We start from the raw sequence: 27,384 nt of genomic DNA on the forward strand, positions 1-27,384 counted from the left end.
GCAGGTCTTTTGCAGTCACTCGAGGGTTTTTCTGATCTTGCCTTATCAGAAATCTGGTTGCAGCCGTTGATAGCTTCTTTATAGCTTCAGGTAGCGTAATCTCTGTTTCTTTAACTTTGAACTTGCGAACTATGCTTCCAACAGTGTCTCTAGGGACATTTAGTGCCTTCGCTATCTTTTTGTATCCTGTTCCTTGTTTGAAGGTGAAGATGATATCTTCTCTTAAATTTTTGGACCATTCTTTTGACTTTTTAACATATTTCTAACATGCAGTCAAACGTGACACTCAAAAAACCTCACCAGTTCAGATATTTCATCTGTTCTAGCTCAAGCACACCTGGTACTACTAATGAAGCCCTTGATTAGTTGCATCAGCTTTGCTTGAGACAACACCTGTTTTGCAGATTAGTGCTGTTTTGAGGGAGTATATTCAGGGGGGTTGAATTTGATTTTGATTTTGAGACCGCAGAAGTTATTAAAAGTTGCATTTTCAGTTGAATTTGGGGAAACCACTTGAACTATTTGTTGTGTTGAGCTATTTCAATGATTTGTTCATTGCCAACAGCTGAAAGTCTACATTTTGTCAATAAACCCGATTTGCAACGGGAGTTGAATAATTTTGATTACAACTGTACATTGTATCAGCTTTTGTTGCCATTTTTTTATATTAATTTTATTTTTTACTTTTAAATTTAGAATGAAATTTAGAATTGCAGTCTATATCCATGATTTCTTGCACAGTTCACACTGTTCCCATTCAAAAAGTGCATCTTTGAAAATGTGGGAGAAGGTTACAAACAGTCCCCGTCATATTTCACCACTACATAAAAAGTAAAAGGAAAAAAGAACGATTGCAATTTTCAGTATTCTTGTTAATTGCTCAATTCTTATTAAAGTAATTCAGCATTCTTAATTGTCATGAAAAATGTTAGTTTTCTATAGGCAGAAATATATATATATATATATTTTTTTTTTTTTTTTTTTTTTTTTTTTAGTAGAATATGACCCGGACATGTTCTTGATGGGCTTTATGAGCTTCATCCTTCTATAGCTACATTGTAGAAACAGGACACATGATATCAGACCATACAGACTTTAATTTGAAACTCAATCTTGTAAACAATTAGGAGAATTTAACACAATATATGATGAGCCTCTGTGTCTCTATAGAGAAGTTAGACAGTCATGGTTTTATATTTATAAGTGGCAGTGTTTGAACGCTGGCAAACTTTTTTTTTTTTTTTTTTTAATGGAAGTGATCCATAACTGTAAAGTGAGTTGTTAAGAGTATGCATCTTGTACACCCATAATACCTGAAGCTATTTATTGTTCCTGTTGTTAGATATGTAGCGCCAGCCAGAGATGAAATAAACCAGCATCTGCACTTGTTCAAAGCTCAAAATGATTAGACACCACAGGTCAAATTTATGAAAGCATGTCCACTAACAAGCTTTGTTTTCATTGTGTCTTATGTGTGCTTGGCATGAAGCATTTCAGTCAGCAGGGAGTTGCAGGGCAGATCTCCCAGCAGGTGGCGCTGATACAGATATTCCTCGACCTGCAGGCTGATGCTGCGCACCTCTGGCAGCCGGAGCAGCAGCTGTCCAAACTTGTCCGAGTGACCTGGGTGGGTTTGCATAGTGTGGTCCATTAACGCCCTGTTTACACGCTCTTGAGTTTGTTCTACCTGCCTTCGATCCAGTACTGATTTAACATCTGCAAAACACATGACCCTTACAACTGGTCCAACAGGAATGGTTTAGATTAAACATTTGGGAATGAAAAGAAACCCACCTGGATTGAAGAGAACCAGATATTTGAGACACACAAACTCCTCTCTGTCCAGCTGCAGTGACCTAAGCTTGGAGACAAGGTCCTGGGCTCTGGATACTAAACTACTGAGAGTTACTCCAGCCTGACTGAGGATGGTCGATACCTCAATCTGGTACATTAAAAACAAGTTGAAAGACTCCTAAACAGTCAATAAACTGGGTAACTATGGTGTAGTCGTGTTTCCCAACCCTGTTCATGTAGGCATACTAACAGTACACATTTAACAAATCTTCCTAATTCATATCACCTGATTCAACTAATCAGTATGTTAGAAGAGACTCCAAGGCCTGAAATAGTCAGATAAGAGAGACATCCAAAATGTGAACTGTTGGTGTGCTTCCAGTATCAGGGTTGAGAAACACTGGTACTGTAAAAGGTGTTCTTACCTGTTGTCCAGTAATCAGACAGATGCTGCCATCTCTTCCATAAGCCACCTGCCTGCATAAGTGATCCAGGATAAGAAGCTCACTCCAGCAGCTTTGCAGTAGTCCCATTTGATCCTCCACCTGCAAGAGATCAGGTACTCTAGTTATGCAGCAGTAGCCATATGTAAACAACTGGCGGACATTGCCTTGTGAAAGAGTTACAAAGGTTAACTCCATCCATTCTGAAAATACAAGCATGTACGTTGTTCTGGACCCCAGTCCCAAGCATGGGATTCTAATAGACAATTTTCACCAGCAAGTTTTGCTGGTGGACAGCAGGGCCATGCTGCTCCACTAGTTAGACCAGCATCTGACCAGCACTAACCATCTTAAACCAGGTTGGAGCAGTGACTAAGATTTTTACCAAGTTGGACAAGTTTCTTTTCTTTGGCCCTGTTTACATCTGGTATTAAGATGCGTTTTGGTCAATCGGATCACAAGTAGATGAGGCAGACACATTCCCGTTGATACCGGTCTCTTTTGTCCACTTTCAACCACTTCTGTCCTGATTTCTTCGAGAGGAGGGTCTATGGGTGATCTTTTGATCTAATGGACGAAATAAGCGCGGAGAAGACTGAAAAACATACGGAGAACATCAGCTTTCGTTTCTGCTCTGACATCCACAAGACGCCACCAAACACTGTGAGTGTGTTAGAAATCAGGAATGGTGAGAGAACATTGTGCTTATGTTTTTCGTCTTTAAACCAAACTCGGGTCTTCAGCCGACAAAGTTTAAATCCCGTCTGGCTGGTGCACATCCCATAATGTTTACGCGTTAGGTCAATAGGCATAGAGTAGGTGGTCTTTTGTGGCTGTTCATGAGTGTTTAGACTACGAAAGTAATCCGGTCAAATGTGTTTTTGACTACCTCTGGAAGTGTTCGAAAGTGGACAAGCTCAAAACGTTTTAGACCCAGTTTACACCTGTTACCTGTTACTTGTGATCTGATCGAAAACGCATCTTAATACCAGGTGTAAAGAGGGCCTTTAAAAAGTTTATGTTCAAGGAAAAGTGTGTGTGATCATATACAAACTCTTCTACCTTAAGCTCCTTGAACAGTGTGCTGTTTCTTGCCCACTCCACCAGTCCAAACAAAGTCTGGTCAGCCATTTTGCACATGATGCTGAAGGTGTTGAGACGGTCATGTTTTCCTCGGCAGGCTTGTTCTCTTTGGAGGCTTGCTAACACCCGCATGCAGAGCTGCTTCTCATCTGGCTCGGCTTGCAGGAGCTGATTTAGGAAGCAAGAACTAGGGGTTGGGGTTGTAGTAGGCGTCAAGCTCTGTGCTGGAGTTGGGGTCGAACTTGGAGTTGAGGTTGGTGTGAGTGTCGCAGTGGGTGTAGGTGCAAGTGTTGAGAGAACTGTTGAAGAGATTGGATCAGGGGGCGTCACAGAAGCAGGACTGTAGATGAATGGGAGCTCTCTTTTCTCAGGAGGGTATGCATGGAAGCCTGTATAGCACATTGTGTGAAAAGGTATGGATGGATCAGACAGAGTCCGGTCTCTGGGCATGGTGCAGTCCAACAGCATGGGGAACTCGGACTGGCTCATACTGGGATGAAAGGACTGAGGTGGGTGGTAATGATCAGAGCCGAGAGAAGTAGGGGAGGGGTTGAGGACATGAAAATCATGAGACACAGATGGTACCAATGCTTGTGGTCCCTCGATTTTGATCCTGTAGGGGGCAATGTTTGCCTGGTGATTGGTCCCTCTTTGCTGTTTCAGTTGCCTGTCCCGTCGGTATAGAGGTCCAAACTTGTTTCGCCCACCTCTCATTCTGTCCACACGTACAGCTGAGACAAGTGATTTCACATATAAATAAATCATCATGATTTTCACAGCTACTCGCATCATAAATTCTCAGAGTAGTTGCTGTGTCTCATTACGAAGGCTGTGCCCTCCAGAGGTCGCATTTGTCGACTGTGTACGTCATTGAGGATGTCTAATTTTTATTTCTTACTTTAGGATGTTATGGTTACTTTTCTGAAATGACATATGTAGGGACAAATTCAACCTCTGAAGGGCACACCCTTTGAAATGAGACACAGTAAATGTTTCCCATCCCTGTTTCTGAAGGCACACTGAGGGTATGTTTACACACGACAACGATGCAGTGGCGGCAAGTGGATTTTAAAAATTTTAGCAGTTGGATTTTTTAACTGCTTTGAGATGGCTTTTTTGTTAGCTTATAGACAGAATATTTATAGAAAATGACACATACATCGAGACAATATAAATTTAAGTTAACTCACGTAGGCCTGGCCTATCACTTGAAGCAAAAATCCATCCTTCTGTCTTTTTAAATGTCCGTGTTAAAAGAGCACGTTCGGCCGTTTAGTGAAGCTGACTGCTGTAGCCTATATCCAACGTAGGCATGGGGTCTTCCTTCATTTTTAATTTGTAGCTGTTGTTTGAATGTTAGTTTAGTAAATTTGTTTGCGATCAAATATTCAATATCTCTACTCTCCATAGTTACATCAACAAAATTTTGGGTAGGCTGTGCCTCCCCTGACAAGCCGCCACTGCAACTATGTATGTACTACAAACGGAAAAGTTTTCCCATTGTGTTTTTCGCGTACAGACGACAACGTTGTCAAAACAATCTCCGTTTACATGGATCTACGAAGACGACTAAACATGCTGTAGTATTCATGCCAGGCCAGTAGTTGGCGATATCACTGTGTAAAGAAACACTACGCGCCTGTAGACTGAACATGTAATTTGCATGCGCATGACGTTACTGTTTTCACAAATTTGCGCTTTTGTACGGAGACGATAATGGTATCGCTTTCAAAAACGTGCACTTTGAAACCTGTTTTCAGGCCCCCAAAACACCATTGACGTGTAAATGAACTGCCAAAACACACGTTTTCAGTTGAAAATAGTGTCATGTAAACGCCCCCTAACAGTACACTTTTTCCAACTCATCCTAATCAAACACACTTGATTCAACTCCTCAGCTAATTAGTAGACTCCAAAACCAGAAATGAATGGGTCAGATAAGAGAGACATCCAAACTGTGTACTGTTGTTGTGCCTCCGGGAAGAGGGTAGGGAAAAACTTGCTCTATTGATGAAACTGACACTTAAAATAAAATGTAAAGAAATATTGACATTACATAAAGATACTGACCTATTAAAGTTACATAAACTTTTTTTTTTTTTTTGGCTTGTGTGCACATTACATTTTCACTTTTACTGGGTCATCAAAATTGCAATTGCAGTGATTTATGGTTTTACAGATAAGTGGAATCAGGATCAGAGCTGTCTTTGATAGCTAGCCATGAATATCTTTCCATATCTCAGAGACAATAACTGCATTTTCCTTTACGCATCTAAGGACTTTGTTGAAAGAAATCAGTTGTATACAGAACTTAAAGATCATGCACTATCATTGTGCGGTTTTGCAGCCGTACCTTCCTTCTTCATGCCAACAGCTAGACATTTCTGAAAGCGGCAGGAAGGACACCGTTTCCTCTGTGCCGGGTCCATGGGGCAGCTCTGTGCCTCTGCACACGTATACCGCTTGTTGTTCTGTACAGAGCGCTTAAAAAAGCCCTGGAGAGAATGTTTGTCTTTACTACTTAAGAATGATAAGGGTGTGGAGGTTATGATCTGAAAGCTGCATACTTGTCTCAGTCTTGCTGTAGCACTTACCTTACAGCTCTCGCAAGTGAGTAGACCATAGTGATATCCTGACACCCTGTCACCACACACAGGACAGCCCTCTTCTTGAGTTGCCCTATTGTCTGGGTCTGGCTTTAACTCCTGAACTATAGGATATCACATTAATTGTGAATGCCAATGGAAGTGGCACTTCCACTTAAAACAAACGTAAGTCTTACTTGTCTCCTTCTGGAAACAGCAACTGGAAATCAAGTGGCCTACCATAAGATGATTGTCTACGAGTGGGGTGTAAGGTTGAACAGCTTTATGACCGGTCTATCTGATAAATCTGTTAGGCAGTCTATTATATCTCAAACAGGCCTAGTCTGTTATCACGCGATTGATTAAACGCTGAGATATAGGGCTTACAAAATCCTTATACTTTGATATTTTCAGCAGTCAAAAGAAATAAACTGACTTCTGAAAAGTACTTTATTTAGATTTGATTAAGAAATGATCCATTGAATGAAAGCATTACAATTCTTTACTGAATGATACTTCAATATGCGTACTAAACATGACTAAACTGTACAACCTGATCAAATCATATGTCATGATTTTCTATACCTAAACATTCGGATAGATTTAAAAGGAGTTAGTCAGTGACTTTAAATGTTTACTACACCCATTTAAGCAATTGCTAAAACCATTAAAGTGTCTCCGATCCGAAGCTCTACTTACATGTTGACGGTCCCTCTTGTGACGCAAGGTCCTGTGTGTAATCGGCAGAGTGGAGGGCCGTGGGGTGATCCAGGGGATAGTTTGAGATGTTCATGGTCCATAGGAGAGGGGCGGCATGGGTCACCGTAAGCAGTCATTCATAACTGTACGGGCCTCCGGGACAGGGAGGAAAGCAGGCACAGACACGGGCTGTCTCAGAGATGGTGCTGTGTAAAGGCCCTCGATCGGACTTTGCTCCATGTTGAGGGTAATAAACCGGAGTCTGTCACACCTTCCCAATAAGCCAGACCTCATTCACGCTGGAGGGTGCATGAGCATTACAGGAGCAGCGAATGTGGAGGGACACGCTCATCATAAGAAAATAAACACAAGCAGACCTGATGCTAAAATACTATGGCCATCGATTCATGAAATAAGATTTTTTATAATTTGTTTATCAGACCAGTGCAACTACAGAACCCATGTGATTCCCGAGTGTTTTGTCAACTGAAAGGCTTTACAGTCCTCTTCCATATTTCTATTCAGTGGGGATGGATGTATTTAGATTAGATTACTCTAATGCTTACATTTTTTTAACTAATGTATCTCTTCTTGTTTAAAGATATTCCATCACCTTTGGAATCAAGGAGCCTAATATGACGAAGAGAGCTGGTAAGTTCAGTGATGTGGGTCTGATGTCTAAAGGCTATATAAAACAATTCAAGGGTAACGAAGACAAATGCTGTCAAATTAAACGAGGTATTGTCTCGACTGTTAATGAAACCAAAAATTTGTGCAACGGCAAATGCCATTCTTTTTAATGCAAATAGCTGGTTTGTTCCACATATTTCACCATTATTTATCATAATATCTGCAGCATACACACTGTGAAAAATGATATGACAAATAAGTTACATTGCTTTATCTCATCACAATTTTTCATAACTTTTTTAAAAGTTATACAAGATTCAACTCATTTTTTTGTAAAGTCCGTTTAATGTAATTTAAGTTGAAATGACTTACATTTTTAAGTATAATCAACTTGGAAGTTTAAGTGGCTCCGTTTTTTTATAGTGCAGTAGCATATTTACATTTGCCTTGAAAATGGAATCTTTTTGCTTATTTTATTGAGAAAAAATACTCATTTAAAACTTAAAATGTGGAAAAACTATCATTACTAAGGATCAAAGCAAGCTGCTTGGTTATTTGTTTTTTTCTTTCTGTTTGGGAAATTGTGAATCATATATAAATATGATGCAAACATGTCACTAGGTGGCACTATAATACACAATTTTTTAGTTTTTTTATAAAACTTTGAGATCTTTAAAATCAATTGAGCACTTTTTTGATGTCTGAGAAAATAGGAAATCTAGAAATGCCTGTATCAAATAATGATGTATGTCCAAAAACTAGCATACATATTAGAACTATGCTTTATAGTTTTATTATATAATATATTTAAGCAAATTGGGACTGACCCCAGGACAATGCAACCAGCATTTGAATTTCATGGTCACTTGATAAAACAATTGGTGCAGCAGTAAATGTTTCTGGCTCCACAGCCTATAGGGTTTGCATTTTTTCTGTGCAAAATTTAGTTTTTTAGTTGTTTTTTTTTACCACTGGACATCAACTGTCTGCATCCACAGCATCTAGTCTGTCAAATTGAGCAATTGTGGCCATTTTTCAACCTGCACTTGCTATACATTAATATACAATATCCATTAATTCCAATAATACAATCCACAAGATGTTTACAATGATATTTTTATTTTATTTTTTAAAACATATAAAATGCTTATAGAAAAAATACCATTCTTTCGAGTTGCATTTTGACATTTTCTTACGCAAATGGCATCATTTTTTTTACTGTTCTCCATCTAAAATATGTGTTTATGGTACAAAACCCTACAGTACAAAGAACTTATATAAAAAAATGAAGGTGGTTTAACTTGTTAGGACTGTACTCATGAGTAATACAGATCTGTTGCTCTGAAACAGAGATTGCAAATAAATATATGGTTAGACATTAAACAGTCCTAGAAATGATTATTAATGGTAAGGCTTTTTATTTAGATGAGTTATTTACCTTGTTAGAGAGGAGCCTCAGAGAAGTTATTCACTCTTAGGACACACAGGCTCACCCTTAGGAATAAACCAGACTTCATTGTGTCTGTTCATAATCTTCATTGGGCTGCAAAACACACACACATACAGACACAAGAATAAACATCAGAAATGAAGACATTACAGAATGTAATTGGCAGAATGGAGGTATCATTTGGAAGCCAAGCGCACCTGTTAAAGCCGACATTATAATAATACTGCGTCTCATATGTAGCCTGTACATTGTCCAGAGATGTCTTTAGACTCTGTGCCTGCAATTTGGACACGACTGACATCATCCAGCCCCCGTAGCTTCTGACGTACACTTTCATATCCGGAGTGTCTGTGAAGTATATCTGCAAATAAATTGAATTCAAGATCATTAATAAAGGGGCTGGGGATCCTTTCAGTCCATTAGAATATCCCAGAGACTCACAGATGGATCAGTAGGCCTGGGTGGGTTGGCCTGGTAGTCGGAGGGCAGGAGGAAGCTGAGAACATAGACTGATGACTGCCACATGCTCGCACTCGCATTGACTTTAATGATGACTGGTGCAGTCATGTCAATCTTAGCACCTAGAAAATGAGGCATATTATTTGATTATACGGGCAAATCTCACAAAACTTGTCAAGAACTCACCCTAGCCATAAAACCCCTAAAATCGAAATGAATGCACAAAATTATGCACATCTACCGCCTCCAATTTGCATTATCATAATGCAAATAAACAAACAAAAACACTGTTAAAAAAAAAAATCAAAAAGTTATGACGTTTTTACAACTCATCAAAATAAATGAAGTAATTTTCAACTTTATAAGTTATAGATTAAACTCCTTTTTTAAAAAACAGTTTAATGTAATTTAAGTTGAAATGACTTAAATTTTTAAGTATAACCAACTTGGATGTTTAAGGCAGCATCTTTTTTAGGCCTACAGGGTAAATAAAAATAAAATGATTTCCATTTATATAATGTGAAAAAGTAATGCTATATTGTAATGGTAGCTATTTGTAGGCTACATCACTGTATTTGTAGTAGTTTAATTTACGTGTATTTACACAAAACACACTTACAGTAATGAGAAATATAATTTAATATAATGGGAATTAAAATGTCTGTAAGCATTATAGTCATGTTTTTATACAAAATATCAGTGTGTTGAAATCCCTGACCCGCTGTGTTTCACTAAACGTCGGAGAGAATTATATAGGTACGCTAACGCTATAGTAGCGTTGTGTTATTTAGTGATTCGAAGAGAGCAAGTTAGAGATAACGGGAGAATTATGCTGCCGTCACCTGCTATCTGTGGCAAAAAAAAAAAAAGTAAAGTAGGAAACTGAATGCATATTAAAGGGATAGTTCACTCAAAAATGTTGTTCCAACATTTGTTCCACGTTTCTTTCTCCTGTTGAACACAAAAGAAGATATTTTGAAGAATGTCGGTAATCAGACAGTTGATGGATCCATTGACTTCCATTGTATTTTTTTCCTGCCATGGAAGTCAATGGATCCATCAACTGTCTGGTTACAAACTCATACAGGTTTGGAACAACTTGAGGGTCAATAAGTAATTATTATTTCATTTTTGGGTGAACTATCCCTTTAATTAAAGCGATACTCCCTCCCCAAAAAAATATACTCCACCCTGAAAATTCATTCATCATTTACTCAACCTTAGTCCCAGGTGTACATATATGGCTATATTTCTTCAGATGAACCAAAGTGAACACAAATTATAGCTGACCTGAAGATATGGTTTACAGTTTTATTTATTTTTTTTTGTTTAAAATATTACATTTATTTATTTATTTATTTATTTATTTATTTATTTATTTATTTATTTTTGCACACACAACGTTTTACTTCAGATTCATCAATCCGGATAATATTGATTCCTGTCTGTTTTTTTTAAAGTGACAACCTTGGGGTCCCATACACTTGCATTATATGGACTCACATATATTGATTACTTTTCTAAAACCCTTTCTTTGTGTTCATCTGAAGAAAGAAAGTCACATACATCTGGGAAGGCATGATGGTAAATGAGGGAATTTTCATCTTTTTGGTCCCTACAATATAGTGATGTCAGGTTTTAAAGACATTTGCTCCCCCACGACGTATATAAAATCTGACCAGCACAAACTCACCAGCCTCATTTTCTCCGGTGATGTATTTAAAAAGTTTCCTGAACGCTTTTGGAATCGCAATATCCATGAAATAGGATTCAGCTTCAGCGGTCACCCACTTAACAGCACCATAGTGACGCACCTGTAGGAGAAGATTACTTCATCTCATTACCATGACCCGGTTGATGCGTTTGAGCTTGCCATTTCATTTCTAGCCATATACTCAATCTCTTCATGCTCTAATTGTCATTCTATCTTGTATCTCACCTCGTAGTCCTTTCCGGCACAAACCAAGTCATACAGCAAGCACTCTTTCGTCTCAGTGCAGAAACTATCACTAGTGGATTCACTGCGACGTGGAAACAAAATACATTAAATATATGACACTATAGTGCACATACAGTAGTGTTTTTGGTGTAGACTGCAAAAGGGATTAAACATGAATCTCACCCAACTCTTGCATCTACAGTCAATGCAAAGAGCAGCACGGTCACCCCTGTCAGGCAAATCCTTTAAACATTCAAAAACAGACAGAATTAGGTTTCATTTAGGGTACTCTAGTAGTCAGACAATAAGTTAAGCTGTGTAAGTGTCAGTACTTACATGTTTTCGAGTCTTGTAACTTCAGGCTGTGAAGAGAGGAAGCATGTGCACGTGAGCCTGCAGGCTCTTATTTATACATGTAATGTTATGAAATCTGTTCCCTCCTACAGGACACACCCCGACCCTGCAGTGATATAAGCATGTTAAGTAAGAGAGTATCATCCACTAGGGACAGTATTTCATCTTTTTTTTCTTTTTTCTATCCTTGTTGTGGTTGAAAGTTCTTTTGAATTGATTACATGATATTTAGAATATTTAGAAATGTCACGTTTTCAGTTTATCCATACAGTACTGTAGATTGATTGACGTACTTTCACATACATCTGATGACGTTGGTCGCATTTATATGTAATGGATAATTTGTGATTATGTACTCAGAAAACAGTTTTTTTTGTTTGTTTGTTTAGGGAATAGATGAAATAAGCAAACATAACCTTTGACCGCAGACTGACCACAGCTCTGTTCATGATTTTGAAAGTCATCCAGATGTTTAAGTAGGGTAAATGTCAATATTGCTTAACTTCTTGGAGTAGAAGAGGAATATTTTTTTTTCAGGTGACAAACTGCAACTTTATATGGGGGGCCGTTTGTAAAGCGGCTCACGCTGAAAATAACAGCAACATTTTGTCACATTTAGCTTCAAACAATGTTTAAAAAACTGGTATGAATTTTTGACGGTCACTTTTTACCACATTTACAACAATATTTGTAAACTTAGAGATATTTTAAATAGTTAAATCTAAATATTAAATGTTACACCTAAATGTTAAATGTTAAATCTAAATGCTAAATCTAAATCTTAAATCTAAATCTAAATGTTAAATATAAATATAAATCTAAATGTTAAATCTAAATATTAAATCTAAATCTAAATGTTAAATCTAAATGTTAAATGTTAAATCTAAATCTAAATGTTAAATCTAAATGTTAAATGTTAAATCTAAATCTAAATGTTAAATCTAAATATTAAATCTAAATCTAAATGTTAAATCTAAATGTTAAATCTAAATCTAAATGTTAAATCTAAATGTTAAATCTAAATCTAAATCTAAATGTTGAATCTAAATCTAAATGTTAAATCTAAATGTTAAATCTAAATCTAAATGTTGAATCTAAATCTAAGATGGTTTTTATTCGTTATTTGACACTATAAACCATGCTATAAACACACACTGACCACCTCAAGCTTTTATTTTGGCACTTCCGGCATTTTGAATTCGCATATTAGTTAAATATTTAGTTTCACCCAAAACATTTAGATTCAACATTTAGATTTAGATTCAACATTTAGATTTAGATTTAACATTTAGATTTAACATTTAGATTTAGATTTAACATTTAGATTCAACATTTAGATTTAGATTTAACATTTAGATTTAACATTTAGATTTAGATTTAACATTTAGATTTAACATTTAGATTTAACATTTAGATTTAACATTTAGATTTAGATTTAACATTTAGATTCAACATTTAGATTTAGATTTAACATTTAGATTTAACATTTAGATTTAGATTTAACATTTAGATTTAACATTTAGATTTAGATTTAACATTTAGATTTAACATTTAGATTTAACATTTAGATTTAACATTTAGATTTAGATTTAACATTTAGATTCAACATTTAGATTTAGATTTAACATTTAGATTTAACATTTAGATTTAGATTTAACATTTAGATTTAGGTTTAACATTTAGATTCAACATTTAGATTTAGATTTAACATTTAGATTTAGATTTAATATTTAGATTTAACATTTAGATTTGACATTTAGATTTAGATTTAACATTTAGATTTAACATTTAGATTTAGATTTAACATTTAGATTCAACATTTAGATTTAGATTTAACATTTAGATTTAACATTTAGATTTAGATTTAACATTTAGATTTAACATTTAGATTTAACATTTAGATTTAACATTTAGATTTAACATTTAGATTTAGATTTAACATTTAGATTCAACATTTAGATTTAGATTTAACATTTAGATTTAACATTTAGATTTAGATTTAACATTTAGATTTAGGTTTAACATTTAGATTCAACATTTAGATTTAGATTTAACATTTAGATTTAGATTTAATATTTAGATTTAACATTTAGATTTGACATTTAGATTTAGATTTAACATTTAGATTTAGCATTTAGATTTAATATTTAACATTTAGGTGTAACATTTAATATTTAGATTTAACTATTTAAAATATCTCTAAGTTGACAAATATTGTTGTAAATGTGGTAAAAAGTGACCGTCAAAAATTCATACCAGTTTTTTAAACATTGTTTGAAGTTAAATGTGACAAAATGTTGCTGTTATTTTCAGCGTGAGCCGCTTTACAAACGGCGCCCCATAACTTTATGCCTTTAATAAATGCTTGTTAGCCCATATAGACAGTTCTATAAATGCAAATATATTTGCTTTAATGTCTCTTTAAGGACATCACATTTCATGTGCTTGATGTTATAACTTGGCCAAGTAACTATAGTGTACACAAAACTTTAGACCTTGTTTGATGGTCACATAGAGATCTCTAGGGAAAAAAGTTCAGTGTGCATTCAAAGGTTTAGCTGTTAGGAAACTATTGTTTGCCTCCTGTTGTTTAGTCTTGATGCTATCGGATATCTTTTGTTTAGGGTTTATTATGGCTTTGGGTGTAGCTGGGTGTCTTGTTTCATGAATTGTTCAGGTCATCATACAGTTCATTCCACATCTGTTATGGTTATTTGCCAATGTAATCATGCAAAGACAACATTATCCAAAGTTAAGATGTAATACTAAAGACAAAACTATTCTCATTCTAGATATTTTTATTTTATTTTGACACATTAATGGTTTAAACACATTAACCCCCAAAAATGAGTTTGCCATGAAACGCTTATGTATAACAGCTTGTTTCATAAGGCTTACATAACAGCAAACCTGTTTTATTAATCACGAGCGGACTGCTTTTTTCTTTGAATGCCTCTCTTTTGATAGTTGTGTGAAGAGTGTAATCTCTGAAAAAACAGGTTTTGAGAGAATTGTAGACTTAGGAAAAACAAATGGAAATTGACTATTGGATAGCTGGAATACTCTGTTCTTTGGTGTCATATCATGTAATTTTAAGATTATTCTCAGGTGTGGCTTATGAATCCTTTGATATGAACCTAACAATGGCAGAACCAAACGATCACTAGTCATGTGAGAGGGAAATATACTGATTTAAACATGGTGGAAGTCAAAGGAGAAGTTGTAATTAGTGAATGAGTGACGTTAAAGCACAAAATCTGGATTTGTCTGTTCAAATCAGCTATGCGATAAACATTATATCAGTGCTGTTGAATGCTTGATTCCTATTGGTCATTCCAACTGTTGTTTGTTGATTACGGTTAGGGTTAGTTTCATCTGTATGGCTGAGAGAACCTAATGCTCACACTCTCTCTCTCTCTCACACACACAGCTTCATGTTTTGGCAAAATTACTACCTTAAGTTCCATAATTTAACAGTCCATCGTCAATCATTCCTTATTTTGATTGTTTTACCTGAATTGTTTGGTGTGTGTTCATACAGCCTGCATTGCATGACATATGTCAATATTCAGGCTGCTTACACCTTTGAGTGAATCATTTGAAAGAGCATGTTTCGTTCAAAGCAACAAGCGAAGCGACGTCAGTCCTTTACACTGATTTCCGCTGCTGTCTCAGCTGCTGCTGTCAGAGTCTTCGTCAGACTCTTCCTCAATGTCATCTAGAATGAGCTGGTCGATGCTTTCTATCAGACTGCCCTGACTCAGACAGGTGTTGACAGTGGATCCGCTGCTGATGTGAGCGGGGCTGGGGAACACCACGCGTGGCTTTCTGTTCTTCTGTCTGCTGTGCGGGTGAACGCATTCGGTACCAGGCACATGGGGCTCTAGATAGGACAAACATGTAGCTGGTCATACACATGCAGTTCTGCTTAAAAAAAACCTTAATATTTAAAATCAACATGAAATGGCATTCAAAACCCATTTCACTTCCATAACGAGGTCTAAAAGTCTGATAACTTTAATGTAAACCTGTAAATAAATATTTTTTTTAGGATTCAGAACCATTTTAAACTAAGAAATATTATAATATGAAATAGATTAGATTCTATTTCACAAATATTGTGGCCACCAATAGTATTTCGTTCCCATGTTTTTGTAAATCGTGGCTCGGTTGTACTAATTTTGATTTAACTAAATCAAGGGAACAAATTATTAGAATGTGGTAATGAGTTACTACAACGAGAGAACAAGTCAATAAAACGAGGGAATGATTTCTTAATTAATGGCCACAATATATATACTTTTTCCGCCTGCATGCCATGTGTGTATATTTGTGATGTTCATCATGTGAGTTCTTTGTACAGAAGAAAATAAGTTCTTGCTTTCATTGAAGCTCAAGGGTTATTCTCAAATCATGCTGGAGAACATGATCATCATGTTTGACACAAACTTGTGAAGTTCAACAAGTTCAAACTTGTGACGGTCTTCATTGGCTGCCCACGAACAGCGTCTACTTTGCCCCGCTCCCTCAAACCCTGTGGTTGTAGCTGAGGTCTGGAAGAGTTTGGTTCGTGTTGTCGAGAAGACACTGACTGTTTTCTGTGCTGCCAAAACAAATACACTTTGCTGCACTTCCAAAGGATGAGGACTCGAATTGATAAGGTTAAACCGACTCCATCGTTACTGTTCGTATCACTGTGTATCAAGTGCTGAGGAAGATATGCAGCTGAAATTCAGATATGCTAATGAATCACAACAGACTGGGCCGTCTGACCAATCAGAGCAGAGGAAGCTCTCGGAAAGGAGTGGTTTAGAGAGACTGAATTCGAGCAGCTTCAGACACTCTGAGAAAAGAGGTGATGTGCCATGTACATTGAGAAAAATAAAGTGTTTTTTTGACCTAGGATGCATGTAAACTTATTGAAGCAGACCTTCAAAACAAAATTAGGAATATTTAAAATAGCATAAAAGGGACACTGTGCAAGACCTCTAGTGATCATTGTGTCAAACAGCATCTTATTACCCATTCGATTATAACAGTCTTCAGCAAGGCAGCTGTGCTGATTTCTTTGTCTAGGCCCAGGTATCATGCCCCTCCTCCTTGGTGGAAGAATCTTAGAGGGGAAAATGGCTGAGCGACAGCCGTAACAAGGGGAACGTCCGTCCATCCGACCAAAACCCCTAACAGAAACATTAAATGTTAATACAATACTGATCATGCAGGGAAAAAAAAGCATCGTCACGTTTAAAATCGATGTTTAAAACTGAAAAAAAAACCACACACACACACACACTTACTCAACATTATACTATACATAAAGTTAAAGTCTTACTTGAAGGCCCGAGCGCAGTTTGGACAGTTAAACTCTGCTATACCCCACATTTTGTCGGCTGGGACAGGGTCATACTTCTTCTTGCATCGATGACAGCGCGACACCTATAACAAGCCAAGTGCACACCGATAAATGCTAAACATTTTCAATTTTTATTCCAATTTAGTTTAGACCATGACATGTCTGAGCTGTGACTGGGAACAGCTGAGGCTGATTTAACTAAATGTGATTTGAGCTTTTAAGATGCGTTCAGACGTCATACCCTTTTCCTCTGAGGCACACGTCGCCACCAGTCCCTGTCACATGACTCGCAGGCAAACTGATGTAAGACAGAAGGGATCTGGTTTGCTTGCGCCAGGTCAAACATTCGTTTGTTCTCTTCTGTTAATGGCAGAACCCTTAGACGTTCCCCAAGCTCCTGCAAGCATGTCTGTGCATGTTAGTTCACACTGCTTAAGGTACACCAAAACTTTTTTTAGTATTCAATTTGGTTTAATTCGTACAATTTATTATTTAAGTAAACAATGCACAGAAACTAACCGTTATATCCTTATCATCATCATCGGGTTTTTCCTTTTCCTTTCCCTGAGCCTAAAGTGGAACAGGAGTGATGCGGTAAGACTACAGTGTAACATGATGTTTCATTTGTCCTGTAAATCCACATCCAAATAGGGAAACGCCTTCTTACTTGTGCTGATGGTCTTGCACCAGAGGATCCAGATGACTTGGCAGGTTTTTCTTTCTATAAATTTTTGATCATCACATCTTGACTATCACCATTATACGATTAAAAACTGTAAGCAGCCATTTTCAGAAATCATGTAACACAACATTGAGATTGTTTACAGGGCGTTCAGAGATGGTTGGGATTACCTTTTGTTTTTCATCAGCTTTGAGTTTCATAATCACATTCTATATGAGAGCAGAAAATGTGTTAATGAGTAACAGGATTATAAAGGTAACAGTAACCCCAGTAAGTATATGAACACTTAAAGGTAGGGTAGGCAATTTTCGGAGAGGCTAGCAATAGCGAGTTAGCTTTGAAAGCAAGATCCAACTCTCCCTTCAGAGCGTCTCCAAAGCCACGCCTTCTTCAAAACACATGAACACACACTACCTCATGTCTCAAAGCGCGTAACATTTCAATAATAATGAACATAAAGAGCTCTGACCTGTACCACCTGACTGCTGAAGATTCATTTCGTCGTTGATAGTGTTGCCATTGAAACGCATAAATTTGAGTCACAAACCGCTCCTCCGAGTATAACGTCACGGGTTTCCAAATTACAGTAGTTATGGCATGAACGCAGCATAAGCTGGTTGTTTTGGTTCAGGAGGAACTGTAAGGCCGTGTATCCACCAAAGCGTTTTTAGCCAGCTGAAAACACTGGGCGCTCTGCTGAAAACGCCTAGCTGTGGGCGCTTGAGAGCATTTTGGCAGTGCAGCATTTTTTTCAGTTGAGACACTTTGCTTGTTATGATACGGAATATCCGCGAAAGTGTTACTAGTATCTCAATTCACACATATTTTGTTTCTGTGTTGATTCTATATTAAAATGTCGATCCAATGTAAACTAGGCGATTTCCTAGGCAGATATTGACTTATATATTAAGGACTATATTAGGGGGAAGCACAGGCGAAGCACTGCTACTTGGGCGTGATATCTCTGCGCCCAAGTAGCAGTGCTTCGCCTGTGCTTCCCCCTAATATAGTCCCAAGTCAATATCTGCCTAGGAAATCGCCTAGTGTTAATCTGCATCGCTATTTGTACCTGTTGTGAATATGCAGGCCACAAGAAGTAATTAGGTGGGTTTTTTATTATTTTTTATATCACTTTTACTCAGGACATGCTAGCTGGCAACAAAGGATTCCATTCATTATGCTAAGCTAAGCTAGCGCCGACCCTGTCAATCTAAAACAATGCATGCACTGAGACAAAAATGCATTTGCCCACCTATCTAAATGTAGGAAAGAAGGTGAATAAGCCCTATTTCAAAAAACGGTGGAGTGTTCCTTTAAGTCACATTTAAAATGAATGAATTTCTTTGCATTACAAAAACAATCACATTCATGTATTTTAAGCAATGTCCAAATACTTTTTTGCTTCAAAATACACCTACAAACTCTTTCCATAAATTTCCATAATGTTCCTAATGTCATATGCAACATACCTTAGCTACAGGGTCATTATTCAAAGCTGACTTGTCTTCCTCGTCCAGCTCTACACATAAAAATGCATGAAATAAATGAGGTGTGGAGTCGACACAAACTTAAAACACAGAACTAGACTATTGCATGAATAGAACTTTCATAAAGGTAGAGTGAGTGCGGGCAAATGCAGTGAGACACTTATGAGACATGGTTCTCAAGAGAAAAGGTTTGCACTTTACCCCTGTCATTATCTGCCATTAGGGCGACACACATTGCAACCATACGATGGTTGTTCCCATAGCGTCGCATGAGTAATACAGCCTTGTCAATTTCAACAAGACCATGAAACTTCTCCCTCAGTCGCCTCGTACTTTTTTCCAACTGCATAAGGAGAGAAAACGTATGGAATTACTTCTTTATTTGAGTCAGTTGCCCTATTAATACAAAGGCGATTTTATGCAGGAAAAACATGAAAACGTTTTATATTAAACGTAATAACCTATATTGTATGCAATATGCACAGTGATTAAGGAAGTTGCACTGCACCGTACTTCCTTTAATAGCATTATGTATTGTCTCAAATAAAATAGCATACGCTTTGCCTTTATTGTCAGAATAATGAATACTATACCTCTACTTCTTCACGCATTTGACTCATCTCGTTCAGTGTTCGGTTTTCGAATCAATAACAGCGCTAGACCTCTTTTAGTGTTGCACCGTTTCCCTCAGCGCTTTCAGTCTGTTAGGTAGTCTGATCACTTTCGGTTTGGTCAGAAATACCACAACACGACCACTAGAGGCCGCCACAGTACAGCTGTAAACCGAGCACAAATAAGAGCACTTTGACTGGCAAAGTGTAATACTGAATACAGAACCTTATACTAGTACTCGTACTACTTTTACCTTATCTTTCTATGGCAAAAACAGTAAGAGTAGTATGCTATTAGCTTGCGGTTCTGAATTCAGCGCAAGATTTTGATTCAAAGACAACATCCTCAGAGTCCTATATCATGCCTGTTTAGTAGCCTAATCGTGGCAGATTCATTAAAGACATAGTACATTTTTAAATCTTAAGTCAGGTAATTTCAGTAATACAGCCACTGGGTTACTAAAAAGAATCATTCTGATTTGCTTAACGATTCACTAAATACATTAGCCTAGCTGCATCCCAATTCAGAGGCTACATTATTCAGATGGATCCTTCGCTGCCTTGCCTACCCCAGAATTCATTGCATGCCAGAGATCTTCAATGCTCTAATTAAACTCTACTAATAAGCAAAAACGACTTTAGATAAACATCATTTTTTCATCATTTAAAAAAAACAACAACTTTATTTCTACTACATTATTGCATAATTTAAACTTTTGTTTCCTATATTATTGTTATTTCTATTGTAAGTCCTATGTCTGCACTATCATGTTTCTTCTGCACTGGAAGCTCCTGTCACCACATACTTGACAGGACAGCTGAAAGGTTTGCTTGAGCTGCGCCCTCTACTGTACAGGAGTAACTTTGCATTTCCTTCAGCCTGAGGCTTATTCATTTCACTTTTGGTGTGAGTGGGCTATTACATTCACATTTATTATTATTAAGAACAAAAACGCAAACCCAGCCCATGTAAAAAAAAAAAAAATGTATGCAAAAGTATGGATTACTTTAACATAAAAAGTAACAAACTAACGCAATTAGTTACTTTTTTAGGCAGTTTGTATCGTATTACTTTTAAAATGAACTTCCCGCAACACTGAATATTATTGGTGTTATTATTATTATTATTATGTTGCTGTACAGTCAATGAGTTCTGCTTCAAATCCCAGGGTTCTCTGAACACAAACGCGATCTCTGCAAAATGACTGATCACAGACTCTCAAGCAGAACTCACGCGCTCCGGGTGAAAGGAGAGTTTGTGGATGAGAAGAGTCGGACTGTCAGCAGGACACAGGTCTCTTACTGTACATACTGCAAACAACGCTCGGTTTAGTTGCATTCAGTAAGTACACGTCCCAGAACACAAACAGGTTTAGTCTGAATCTTGTGTAGCTCATGTTTCTCATGTTTTGTTTTTCACGCACTGCAAATAACTGTCACGGTCATTTCTGAATGCTTCATATTAAAACGTGACGAGTTTTATAAAACACATAACTTGTCGTGCGGTTTTAGATGTGAAATCGCATCACAGCGCTAGTGCATTGTAAATGACCAGTTAAAACGAGCGCATGAGACGCGCGCGCTCCAAGTGCTGAGAAAATCCGATTAAGATTAAATCTGTAGAGCAGAAACCCTTCAGCGTGCTCTACAGTTAGTAAGCATATGTGACACTTGGCTATATTTTACAGTTACAGTGTTACTCACTTAAACTAAGCGTTGCATCATTTTGTGGAGTTGCTTGTAGGGTAAGTTTTTTTTAATTATTATTAAATTTATCTATTTTTACTTTGGTCATTTCATCTGAATAACAACATTTGTGAGATTTAGTCACCTGAAAGAGTTTTTAGGTTAATTGATCTAATTTTGTGTCTCTGGAAAATAGTGATTTATGACATTGCATTGTTGAATTGGCCCATCAAAGTTTTTGTCTATTTGTTAATGAGGGATTTGTGGACACTTAAAGAAAACTTACAAGTATACTTGCAGTATAAAACTACTAAACTAGTTTACTGAGAGAACACTTCAAAGTGTACTTTCATAAAAAAAAAAAAAAAATGCACTACAAGTATTAAAATGATAAACTACTAATATACTTATAAATTCGCATGTAATATACAGATGAAGTGCAAATGAGAAACTTAGTTTACTACCGTTACACTTATAGTACACTTAAACGTATACTTTCATGCACTAAAAAGTGGGCCAGTTTAGTCCAAAGCCTTATTGAAATAGTACACTTACAAGTTTACTACTTCTAGTACATTGATAATAGTATACATACTACATAAAGTATACTTAAACATAACTTAAGTATACTTCATAAAATTAACTTCGATTATACTTATTTTTCGTAAAGGAAGTTTATTGCATTTATTATGATTTTAGACTAGAGATCAGCGTTGAGAGAAAGGAATGGGGACACGGAGAGTTTTGGTGACAGGATGCTCCTCTGGAATTGGTTTGGCGGTGGCTGTCCGTCTCGCAAAAGATAAGTTAAGGCGCTTCAAAGGTAAGAAGACTGCATATGAATGTTAAATATACCCCCTAAAATGTTAATATGTCTAAGACTTATTATGATGCCAGTGCATCAGGAAGGAGAATTATAAATATAAATATTTGAATCAAAGTTTCATAAAATGACATATTTGTACGTATAAACCCTCTGTCAGTCGCTAGTGCGCCTCTTGAGGCCAGTGGTTTACTCGCACAGCTCTTTACTAGCTGACCTCCGTTACATATGTACTGTACATTAACTAATGATCAGATAAGTGTTCTGTTATGTAATAATGTCTCTTAAAGTGCTACTATTGATTCTGCTTGAATTAGTTGTGGCCACCATGAGGGACCTGGATAAGAGAGAAGCTCTGGAGACAGCAGCCGGAAAGACACTGAACAGATCCCTGGAGATCCGACAGCTGGATGCCACCTGTGAGGACTCCATCAGAGAGTGTGTCAACGGCTTGTCAGATCGACGAGTGGATGTGTTAGGTGAAATCCACAGTTTCCTTTTCAACAAATATTTCTGAGCAATGCAGCTTTATAAACAGTAGCTCAGTGTCTTTTGACTTGACTGTAAGTATATGGTCTTTTCCGTTTACATGATGTAAGATTTACAACAAAAATAGTTGATCTCCTCATAGCTTATTTTAAAACTAATATTTTATGAATTATACCATAACATCAGGAATATTCCTCTTTGATTTGAGTCACATGTATCACTTGTATCAGCAAGGGTCCTATGATGATTTTGACAGTTTATGTGATAATTTTTTTAACTTGCCAAAGCCTATTTTTTTGGGGGTGTAACAATACCCTCATGTCACGATACGATACTATCGCGAGCCAAAATAAAGAAGAGGGTTATATTATAATTATTACTTCTAAGACATATGGGAACAAGTTAACAAAGAATGTTCTGAAATACAGAAAAAAATATAATACAGAATTATGTTAGACACATTTACTTTGCTCTCGGTCACCGACTATAATGGACATTTGGCATTATCAGGACTCACAAATGCATTATTATACAGTATATTCAACATTAAATATAGTAGTTTAATATAGCACTGTTACTGAAATGTCATATTTCTTATTTTTTCCAGTTCTAAACGTAAAGTGATCAAAAATGACTATTCCCAAACTAAAATTTAAATTCTCTCTTCATTTACTCACCCACGTCATTTACGCCTCCATTTAAACGTCCGTGTTTACTACAGTATCCATCCATCCATCCATCCATCTTCTTCTGCTTATCCGGGGCCGGGTCGCGGGGGCAGCCCTGCCGGAGTCCAACATGCACCGGGAACAAGTCTGACTTACTGCCGGCAATGCGAACCAAGCTCCTGCTCCGGTCGTACAGGGACCGTATAGCCCTTAGCAAAGGGCCCCGAACCCCATACTCCCAGAGCACCCTCCACAGGACGCCGCGAGGGACACGGTCGAATGCCTTCTCCAAATCCACAAAGCACATGTGGATTGGTTGGGCAAACTCCCATGAACCCTCCAGCACCCTGTAGAGGGTATAGAGCTGGTCCAGTGTTCCACGACCGGGATGAAAACCGCACTGTTCCTCCTGAATCCGAGGTTCTACTGTCGGCCGTATTCTCCTCTCCAGTACCTTGGAATAGACTTTCCCGGGGAGGCTGAGAAGTGTGATCCCCATATAGTTGGAGCACACCCTCCGGTCCCCCTTCTTAAAAAGAGGGACCACCACCCCGGTCTGCCAGTCCAAAGGTACTGTCCCCGACCGCCACGCGATGTTGCAAGACAGCCCCACAACATCCAGAGACTTGAGGTACTCGGTGCCTTGCCACCGAGGAGTTTCTTGACTACCTTGGTGACTTCAGCTTGGGTGATGGACGAGTCCACTTCCCAGCCCTCAGCCTCTGCTTCCTCAATGGAAGACGTGTCGGTGGGATTGAGGAGATCCTCGAAGTATTCCTTCTTCTGTCCGATGACATCCCCAGTTGAGGTCAACTGTAAACAGCGTTGGTAGGGCACTGCTTCCCTCTCCTGAGGCGCCGGACGGTTTGCCAGAATCTCTTCAAGGCCGACCGGTAGTCCTTCTCCATGGCCTCACCGAACTCCTCCCAAGCCGATTTTTTGCCTCAACAACCACCTGGGCTGCAGTCCGCTTGGCCTGCCGGTACCCGTCAGCTGCCTCAAGAGTCCCACAAGCCAGCCAGGCCCGATAGGACTCCTTCTTCAGCTTTACGGCATCCCTTACTTCCGGTGTCCACCACCGGGTTCGGGGATTGCCGCCTTGACAGGCACCGGAGACCTTGCGGCCACAGCTCCGAGTGGCCGCGTCGACAATGGAGGTGGAGAACGTGGTCCACTCAGACTCAGTATCTCCAGACTCCCTCGGGATCCGGTCGAAGCTCTGCCGGAGGTGGAAGTTGAAGCTCTATCTGACTCAATATTACTACAATATGTGCATTGTAAATTTCTCAGGTTTCATAAAAAAATCTTCATATGTGTTTGAAAGATGATCGAAAATCTTATAGGTTTGAAACAACATGAGGGTGAGTGCATGATGACAGGTTTTACAATTTATTACATATTTATTACCCAAAGGTGAACTATAATTTATAAACTAAGTACAGTAAGCTGAGTCTTGGATAAAACTATTGCGAATCATATCGTTTACATCATGATACGTATTTTTAAATATTGCGATATCTTGATATAACAATGTATCATTACACCCCTGCTATGTTTACTAGATTTGTTGCTGACTAATCATAATCCCAGACTTTAACATCTCTAAAATAATTTAATAAAATTACAGTAAAACTCTGTTCTGTCTATTTTTTCACACACACACACGTGTGGTGTACCTACTGAACCTTTGTTTTAAAGGGAAATTCTGTCATCGTTTACGCATCCTCATGTCGTTCCAAACCTAAATGATTTATTTTTCTTCTGCAGATGATGTTTTGAAGAATGTTGGTAACCAAAGAGTTTTGATTTCTATTGACTTCCATCCAAAAAATATCTTCTTTTATGTTCCACAGGTTTGAAATGACACAAGGGTGAGTAAATGATGACAGATTTCTTTTTCTTTTCTTTTGGCTGAACTATCCCTTTAAACTACACACTGCAAAATGCTTTGAACAATCTTCCACATCCTGCTTGACTGAGACTCAACCGCTCTGTTTTGTAGTGAATAATGCCGGTGTGGGCATGATAGGTCCTTTGGAGTGCCAGAGTGTAAGTGCTATGCAGGAACTCTTCAACACTAACTTCTTTGGCCTGGTAAGACTGGTGAAGGAATTGCTGCCTGATATGAAGCGACATCAGAGTGGACACATCGTAGTGATGAGCAGCGTCCTGGGAATCCAAGGTAATACCACATATCTCAGTTATTATAAGCAGTACACGTTAAATGCACATGTTTTACCTTTACGGTACCCTGTTATTTTCAAAGTGCTCTTTTTTTTTTTTCAGGACTACTTTTCAATGATGTATATGCTGCTTCCAAATTTGCTGTTGAAGGGTTTTGTGAGAGTCTTGCTATGCAAGCTATGAAGTTCAATGTCAAGTGAGTACACAGATATAGTGTTGAGTTAACTAGACAAAATCAGAGAAAAAAAAAACACATTATTTGTGGATAATATTTGTCAAGAAAATATGGGGAAAAAAATGGTTAAGTTTATCACACTAGTGTGCTTTAATATTTAACCAGGAAGCTTGTTTTGAAATGCTTTTATATTGTAAAAAATGGAACAGATTTTGTACAACTTACACACTTTTGGTGTTCCCGGTCAAAAATGACCGGACTACAAAAAGTAGCTTATAAATCTCACGCCATGCTATATTATCACCAAATATTGGATTCAAACTTGTTTTCTTTCAATTAAGACAGGTTTCGTATTTATTTTTGAAACTGCTTGACATTTTCGGGCAAAAGAAATCCTCTCTGGGTCAAAATGACCCGAACACAACAGTTAAAACAATCACAGCATACCGGGAATGCATTGTAGGGTTAAATACACTACACATGGTTACTTCATTTTTATAGATGTAAAAACATTCATCCATTGTAAGTGTCTTATATCCAACTCCCACAGGATGACTTTAGTGGAGCCAGGCCCAGTTATAACTGAGTTTGAGAAGAAAGTGTATGAGGAGGCAGAGAAGATGGATTTGTCAGAGGCTGATGAAGAGACAGCTCAAATCTTCCGTCAGATCTACCTGCCATACTCACGCAGGGTTTTTTATGCGATCGGGCAGACACCTAAGGAGGTGGCAGAGGTGAGAGTGTGGATGGGCTGTTCTTTTAGTAGTTGAGGTTCCCTGTTATAAATGAGTGACATGAAAATGTTTCATTGCTTACAGCAAACTTTCCAACTGATTGTGTCCAAGAATCCTCCATTTCGTCATCAGACCAACCGTCTGTACATGCCACTGACTGCCATGAAGCACGCTGACCCCACAGGGCGACTACCCATAGACGCATTCTGTAAAATGATCTTCCAGCATGACCGCATGTTCAATGCTAGTCTGTGTATTATGCGCTTCCTACACAGGAGAATGGGTCAAGGTGTTGCCTAAAAATCCCTGAGGAGAGAGGGAGAGATGATTCTGATCCACTTAACTATTGTAGCATTTTAGTGACCGTTTCACGACCCAAATAAATGGCCGGTTCTGATTTTTTTGCTCAATCATGCAAAATCATAAAATGCAACAAGCCATAGTTAGCATGGCAATAATTTTGAGACTGTGATTGGTCGCCACTTGATGTCCACTGTAAAATCTGGATCTTGCAGCGTTGTTCTAACTTTAACCTCAAGACAACAGTAATAACAATGATCAAACACATAATGAGTTGTTAGAGAATGCTGTGTATAACAGTTTAAGAGTCACTCTCCTGGTTTCACAGACAGGTTTAAGCTAGTCCCAGACTAAAATGCATGTTTGAGCTGTTTTAACTGAAAGCAACTTGCACTGAGATATCTTAAAACATGTCAGTGCCATTGTTTTGTCTCGAAATGCACACCAGTAATGCTTTTTCTAAAGCACATTAATAAAAGCTACTTAAATGTGCTAATTGAACTAATGCTTAATCATGGCTCAATCTAAGCCCTGAAACCGGGCCTATATTTTCAAATGTTTTCAGTAGCTAATGAAATAAAATATGAAAAACGTTAATCAATGAATGTTGTTAAAGAGATTGAAAGTATTTAAATGTATTGGAAAAGGCTTCTCCTGTGCAGGGTATAGAGGGCAGATATTGTGATATTTGGGTTCAACAAACCCAATGATTCAACACAGCAGCACTGCTGGAGCTCTTTTGGGATTCAATTCATA

General features: G+C 37.7%; 4 protein-coding genes across 12 annotated transcripts; 1 reads left to right on the forward strand and 3 right to left on the reverse strand.

Moving 5' to 3' along the window:
- Positions 1 to 993: 993 nt before the first annotated feature.
- On the reverse strand, positions 994 to 6,830 carry nr5a5 (nuclear receptor subfamily 5, group A, member 5). The gene is made up of 7 exons (XM_081375371.1): positions 6,605 to 6,830; positions 5,915 to 6,030; positions 5,674 to 5,815; positions 3,300 to 4,051; positions 2,220 to 2,339; positions 1,795 to 1,942; positions 994 to 1,716 (listed from the first exon to the last, which is right to left on the reverse strand). Exons 1-7 carry the CDS (start codon positions 6,696 to 6,698, stop codon positions 1,469 to 1,471), a joined length of 1,620 nt encoding a protein of 539 aa, XP_081231497.1. The 5' UTR covers positions 6,699 to 6,830; the 3' UTR covers positions 994 to 1,468.
- On the forward strand, positions 2,129 to 26,979 carry LOC308696629 (retinol dehydrogenase 8). 9 transcript variants are annotated; one of them, XM_081375497.1, is made up of 9 exons: positions 2,129 to 2,353; positions 7,206 to 7,255; positions 20,797 to 20,911; positions 21,955 to 22,078; positions 22,396 to 22,569; positions 25,238 to 25,417; positions 25,522 to 25,615; positions 26,145 to 26,328; positions 26,413 to 26,724. In XM_081375497.1, the coding sequence occupies exons 4-9, from the start codon at positions 21,982 to 21,984 to the stop codon at positions 26,626 to 26,628; spliced, it is 945 nt and encodes a 314-aa protein (XP_081231623.1). In that variant the 5' UTR covers positions 2,129 to 2,353; positions 7,206 to 7,255; positions 20,797 to 20,911; positions 21,955 to 21,981; the 3' UTR covers positions 26,629 to 26,724. The 9 variants fall into 9 exon arrangements, with proteins under 9 accessions (XP_081231623.1, XP_081231622.1, XP_081231626.1 ...); XM_081375496.1 differs by having other exon boundaries at positions 2,132 to 2,353; positions 20,739 to 20,911; XM_081375500.1 differs by having other exon boundaries at positions 2,132 to 2,353; positions 20,739 to 20,911; positions 22,396 to 22,557.
- soul5 (heme-binding protein soul5) lies at positions 8,332 to 11,908 on the reverse strand. The gene is made up of 8 exons (XM_081363632.1): positions 11,419 to 11,908; positions 11,266 to 11,325; positions 11,083 to 11,164; positions 10,837 to 10,957; positions 9,126 to 9,265; positions 8,882 to 9,045; positions 8,673 to 8,777; positions 8,332 to 8,575 (listed from the first exon to the last, which is right to left on the reverse strand). Coding segments are annotated over exons 1-7 (648 nt in total). The 5' UTR covers positions 11,421 to 11,908; the 3' UTR covers positions 8,332 to 8,575; positions 8,673 to 8,698.
- shfl (shiftless antiviral inhibitor of ribosomal frameshifting) lies at positions 11,618 to 19,689 on the reverse strand. Its single transcript, XM_081363618.1, has 11 exons — positions 19,552 to 19,689; positions 19,160 to 19,301; positions 18,941 to 18,990; positions 17,642 to 17,680; positions 17,457 to 17,510; positions 17,309 to 17,359; positions 17,031 to 17,186; positions 16,769 to 16,872; positions 16,459 to 16,616; positions 13,782 to 15,319; positions 11,618 to 11,987 (listed from the first exon to the last, which is right to left on the reverse strand). The coding sequence occupies exons 1-10, from the start codon at positions 19,576 to 19,578 to the stop codon at positions 15,108 to 15,110; spliced, it is 993 nt and encodes a 330-aa protein (XP_081219744.1). The 5' UTR covers positions 19,579 to 19,689; the 3' UTR covers positions 11,618 to 11,987; positions 13,782 to 15,107.
- Positions 26,980 to 27,384: the final 405 nt, after the last annotated feature.

This window comes from Scardinius erythrophthalmus (assembly GCF_964197995.2).
Source record: "Scardinius erythrophthalmus genome assembly, chromosome: 1".
NCBI lineage: Eukaryota > Metazoa > Chordata > Actinopteri > Cypriniformes > Leuciscidae > Scardinius > Scardinius erythrophthalmus.